General features: G+C 57.3%; 1 protein-coding gene across 1 annotated transcript in view; it reads right to left on the bottom strand.

The window, feature by feature from the left end:
* The window catches only part of FIGNL2 (fidgetin like 2), a 39,604-nt gene that overhangs the window by 10,361 nt on the left and 23,243 nt on the right, over positions 1-6,000 (bottom strand). Inside the window, exon 2 of the mRNA XM_040489020.1 lies at positions 7-1,433. Within this exon, the coding sequence (XP_040344954.1) occupies positions 7-1,422 (1,416 nt within the window). The 5' untranslated portion in view covers positions 1,423-1,433. The remainder of the gene's footprint in view (positions 1-6; positions 1,434-6,000) is intronic.

The following is a 6,000-nucleotide window of genomic DNA, read 5'->3' as shown; positions in this document are numbered from 1 at the left end:
CTCGGCGGCGCCGGGCGCGGCCAGCGTCGCTCCGCGCAGGCGCAGCAGCGTGGCGCCCAGCTGCGTGGCCAGGCAGCGGCTCAACAGCGCTTTGCCCGCGCCCCGCGGTCCGAAGAGCAGCACGGTCCGCGGCGGGCGCGGGCTGCCAGGGTAGGCGGGCGGCCTGAGCAGCGGCCACACCAGCTCCTCCTCCAGCGCCGCCTTGAGCGCGCCTTGGCCTGCCACATCTGCCCACTGCACCGGGGGCCCGCAGTCCACCATCTTGCTCGTCACCAGCTCCAGGGCCCCCGGGTCCACGCCTTTGGGGGGCTCTCCCGACGGCACTCCGAAGACCCCGCGGGGAGCCGGCGCCGGAGCGCGCTCCGGGAACTTTTCAAAGGGCTCGAGTTGCGGGCCGTAGACGGGAGAGCCCAAGACCTTGAGGGGGACGCCGCCACCGTACTTGACAGACGCCTCCTCCGCGGCGCCCGGCGGCTTCGGCCGGAACCCGTTGCCCCGACAGTCGCCGTTGTCCGTTGCGGGATAGGAGGCGCCGTCGGCCGCCGGGGCCTTGGCCGGCTCGTAGACGTACTTGCGGTAGCGGCCCTCCGCGCCCTCGTCGGCCGCCTTGCGCTTCAGCGACACGCCGGCCTCGGCGCCGGGAGCGGCCGCCTGGAAGCTGTAGGAGGTGGGCGCCGGCCGGGGCGGAGCGGGCGCGGGCAGGGGCGTGGGCGCCGCCAGGCCGGAGGTCAGGTAGGGGGCCGGGGGCGGGGCCGGGGGCGGCGGGAGAGCCCCGTATCCGGGCTGAGCGGCGTAGCCCCCCGCGGGGTAGTTGTACAGAGGCCCCGACGGGCCGTAACCCGGCGGAGGCGGGGGCTGCAGTAGCGCGGCGGGGGGCGGCGGGGGCAGCGCGGCGCCAGTCTGCGCGCAGTAGCCGGGGGCCAGGTACCCCCCGCCGTAGCCCGCCGCGTACTCGGGCGCCGCCGACGGGCCCCCGCACGCATTGCCGGCGTAGAGGGGATCAGCTAGGTTCCCGGATAAAACCGGCGAGCCCCCGAGGCCCCCGGAGCCGCCCCCACTGGCCGATTTCGTTCCCGGGAGGCCCTCGTGGAGTGAGGCCAAGGGGTAGGGGGGCTCGGGCCCTGGCCAGGGCTCGGGGTCCCCCTTGGCGCCATTGAGGAAGGCGGCGTCGCCATAGCCGCCCAGCGCGGGGCGCTCGTAGGGCGAGTCCAGGACCCCTGAGTACTTCTCCGCGTAGCGCTTGAGGAGGTTGGAGGCCGTGAGGGCAGAGATGTCGTCGTGTGCCCAAGCATAGTGGCAGCGCTGGCGACCCCCAGGGGGCAGCTCCAACTTGTGGGCCGGCGACGGGGTAGTGGAGGAGACGTCCAGGTGCTGCTCTGGCCACTGGTTGAGGGGCTGGGCGTGTTCCGGTGTCCAGTGCATCTTCGACAGAGCTGCAGGCGAGAGGGAGAGAAGCGCCTAGAGAGGTTCCGCAGAGCCTCTGAGGACCCACCACCCGCCAGCCACAGGCCGGGCGGCTTGGATGGCAGCTTGGAACGGGATGCTCTCCACCACCCACCGTTGCACCCTCCCGGGCCACCCTTCTCCAGGCACCAGCTACACAGTACTTGCCTTGCCCGGCACGTTCCAGGATTAAAGTTCTCTGAAAATACTTTCCTCAGAGAGATCTGGAAACGATATGTTTGACCCTAACTTCACCTTAAAGGCAATATGATGATGATTTTGTCCCAGCCACGGGAGCGCTGCCTTCTAGAACACCTGGTCCTTACTTCCAGCCCTAATGGAGTCAATGGTCAGTCGATGGGTGAGACACCCCACCCCTGGGAATAGTCAAATCCAGGTGGGGCTCAAGTAATACATGTTACAGGCGCTAGGCATTACAGAACCATTAGGTTTGTATAAAGATGGATGGCCCCGCCGTTGGGTACTCTGTGCACCTCAGCCCTCCCCGAGGTTCCATGGCCCTCTTTGGGCCGGAAGTCAGAGATTCCAGCGTCTGTAGGCAGTGCCTCATGGTCCTTAGGAAACCCCAGTGGCTGACCCAGAAGCGTTCACTTCCTTTCCGCTTAGTTTCAGTCTCTGCTTCATGAAGTCAGAGCACCTGGGTTCCAGACCCATCCCTGCACACGCTCGCTGTGTGCCCAGGCAGGCACTGCCATCTGCCTCATTCCCAAAATGTGTTTCACCACAATGCAGAAGCGTTATTTAGAATAGACAAATCACATTCCAGAGAAGAGGGGGGACAGTTAGTACACGTCATGGAAAGTGCGTCACAGATTTGTTTCTGAGCTTCCCAGCAACCGAAAACACGTTTCAAAACAAAGAGCGCCAACCATACTCAAAAGAAGCAAAAACGTTGCTGGCACAGAAATCTTGGAACATTTTTTCACGGACCTCAGGAAGCAGACCTGCGAGATGTAATAAATAGTGTCCTCTTAGCCATGCCATAAACATGGCAGAAATGTCCCCCACAAGTTTCTTACCCTAGTCCTGAGCACCAGTCAAGGCATGAGCCAAACACTGGTTGGTAAAGGATTCGGGACCCGGGGAACAACTCTTCCCAGGCACATGTCTCCACTGGGCTGGCCTGATCTGAGGATTAAATTTCAAAGGTGAAATGGGCCCATGGCATGCCAGAGACCATTTTGATAATGATTATTTCTCAAACCTAAGCTTTTGATAAGACATGTTAAACTTACAGGTTCAATATTCTGTCTTCAAATTTTTATTGAGCGAATACTAAGTGTTGTGCCAGGCAAAGGGGCAGAATGAAAGGTTTAGACAAGGAGACCACATCCTTTATGAGGTGGGAAAACAGAGGTGTATGCCAGGGGCTCTGGGGCTCAGGGAAATGTGCCACACCTGGCTACCAAGACCTCAGCAGGGAGGAGGTGTCTTTACTGGACCTTGAAGGGTGAGGGACCAAGTTGGCCAGGCAGGCCAGAAGGTTCCAGCACAATGCATTCAGAAAGCCAGGGCTCTGTTAGCTTACTCGCCCTATTCCCTTCCTCAAGACACTCTACTGCCACCTTCCGGAAAGTTGTCATAATCTACAAATCTGTGTCCATGGGGTGAATCATGCCCCTTGAGAAAGGCTTGTGTTCAATGTGCAGCCTGCATAACTCTATACACTGCAAGCCTGGAGGGGGTACCAAGGAAATTTGGGTCACCAGAGCCTTGTAAGTGGGCGTGGGGGGGGGTGTGGTAGAAAAGGCTGCAGATCGTCAGGTAGCTCTGGGGTTCTCTTCAGTTGCCCTTTCTTGCAGCTGCTTGTTGGCAGCACGACCTCTGTTGATGTCACCACCTCCTACGGCTAGGACCTGCTGTCAGCAGGACACTGTTTGAAAGTAAAACTGTATTCTCATTCCCATTCTCATTCCCACCGCCCTAAGGGAGGCATGAGCCGTAGGTACTAAAGCTAAAAAGGGAAGTAGACCTCTTTGAGGTGGAGAGGAGAGCCCGGCCACCAGTGGCAAGAGGTTCAGAGCAGAGTCGGCAGAACTGAGTATGAGGTCCCTGGAGGGCAGATACGCATCACTCCAGCCCCTGCTGAGAGGGGTCTCTGGAGAACAGAGGCATTACCTAGTGTCAGAGGGGGTAATGTCCTGGGACATCAGAAATCACAAGTGGTTCTGGTTTGCAGGGTTATACAAGGATGGAAACTCAAGGTTCTACCAATGCAAATACTATGTTGTGACATGGACCCCAAACCTGTTTGTTTTTCTATTCTCTGTTATCTGTGCTTTGTCTTCTTAATATGGAAAAGGAGACTTGACCTTGATCACACTTACCCCCCCCTCCCCGCCCCAGCATGCTGGGGAAAAAGCAGGGCCCCTCTGAGAAGGACAGAGACACAGCAAGGAAAGCTCTGGATCTGGACTTATGAAAAACTTCCTTTGCCCCTTCCCAAACCCTCTGCTCCCCGCCTCTCCTGTCACAATGGTGTTCTCCCTGCCCCTCTCACTCAGCTCCTGCCCTGGCCTGCAGCAATCTCCACTCGAGGCCTTACCCTCAAGACCAGCATACTCAGGCCCTGGTCATCACCGAACCTCTCCATCTCAGCAATTGTGGACTCAGGGAACCCACCTCCAGTTCTCCAAACCTGTCCTCCCAGCCTCACACCTACTATCCTATTCTGGGCTTCGCCCCTTTTAGGCAGCTCCTAGTCCCTCTCTAGAGGGAACCTTTCCCTGGCAGCTCATGCCACCTACCTGGTCTCTCCCCTCCATCCCCTCAGATACTGGCCCTTCCATTCCAGGTAATTCTCTTCTCATTTTAGCCAAGGGCACAGCTCCCTCACCTCTGGCCTTCCGTTTCCACCTTTATCTACATCTACATCCACTTTGCGGTCCGGTAGGGACCTTGCCACCATCAATGAACTACTCCACCCCTTGGCTCCCTCCCCACAGCAAGCTTAATGCTTTCCCACCTTCAAAAAGACCTCCTGGACCCCAAGTCCCCCACTAGCTACCAGCCCATCCCTCTGCCCCTTCTCTTTCACCATACGGCCTCTACTAGAGGTCCTTTAGACCACTCATTGGGGAGCAGAGGACCGAGTCAGCAGGTTCTGCTGAACTTAGTCACATAGACTGCATCTGGAGACTTCCTCTCACCTCTTCCAAGGGAAAGAACAAAGGTCTGGCCACAAACTGCCCAAGGAGTAAGCTCAATCAACCAACCCAAGGAAAATGAGAGGACAGAAATTTGCAGGGAAGGGAAGGAGGTGACATTGCCTGACCTGCACATAGGCTGAGAGTGCTGGTCTATGTGAGCCTGAGGACATACCCGCATGCACACACGTACCGCTGGGAACACCCACAGATGCACACAGCCACAGGCTCACGTGTATAGACACACAGTCTCCAGCTTTAGGGGCAGTATCAGTTGGGTGCCTCCTGACACACCCACGCCCACAACAGCCTTGACTTCGCCCCTTCCTGACTCAGAAGGGTGGGGTGGGGGAGGATAGGGGGGAGACCATGCTGTCTCCTCTTCTCACAGTGACCCTGGGCCTGCCTGTGGCCCAGCCCACAAGCTCCTGCCATTCAGCCTCCTGCACCTGGAGTGGTCTCCTTCCAGGTTCATAGGCCACACTCCAATACCTGCATCAGCTGAGCTGGAAGTAAGGAAAGGCCCTGGGGACTTAGGGTAAGTGTGCGCTCTGACTCCATGAGACCTGGGTTTGAATCCACGCTCAGACACTATGTGACCCTGAGCAGATTACCTGACCTCACTGAACCTCTCCATCTGTTAAAATGCATAACATATCCTTTGAAGGGTGGCCACAAGATTTAAAAAGGTAATGTATAGGGGCGCCTGGGTGGCTCAGTCAGTTTGGTGTCCAGCTCTTGGTTTTGGCTCAGGTCAGGATTTTATGGTTCACGGGTCAAGGCCTGAATCGGGCTTCACGCTCACAGTGCAGAGCCTGCTTGGGATTCTGTCTCTCTCTCTGCCCCTCCCCAGCTCATGTGCTCGCTCGCTCTCTCTCGCTCTCTCAAAATAAATGAACATTTTTTTAAAAAGTAATGTATCGGGGCGCCTGGGTGGCTCGGTTGAGCATCCGACTTCGGCTCAGGTCATGATCTCACGCTCCGTGAGTTCGAGCCCCACTTCGGGCTCTGTGCTGACAGCTCACAGCCTGGAGCCCGCTTCAGATTCTGTGTCTCCCCCCTTCTCTGCCCCTCCCTTGCTCATGCTCTGTCTCTCTCTGTCTCAAAAATAAAAAAGTAAAAATTTTAAAAATGAATAATAAATAAGTAAAGTATATAAAATATATATGTCCCATGTAGGATACAAAATTGTGTGATAAATGGTACAGTTAAGAACCCAAGCAGTGGCCTAACCTTGCTGAGTGACTCTGAATAACTCCCCTGGGGGTTGGAGAAACTTGGAAAGTGTTCTGTGAGGGAAATTCCTTCCAGCTTTGATATGACAGATTAGTCCTCGTGCCATCATCAGCACCAGAGCACTCCAGCACTAGGCTCAGAGAGCCAGCCCCTT

Source organism: Herpailurus yagouaroundi, unplaced genomic scaffold (assembly GCF_014898765.1).
Source record: "Herpailurus yagouaroundi ecotype Mexico unplaced genomic scaffold, PumYag 166, whole genome shotgun sequence".
In the NCBI taxonomy this organism is placed as follows: Eukaryota; Metazoa; Chordata; class Mammalia; order Carnivora; family Felidae; genus Herpailurus; species Herpailurus yagouaroundi.
The sequence above is the reverse complement of the archived record's forward strand: the minus strand, read 5'-3'. Positions and strand labels throughout refer to the sequence as shown.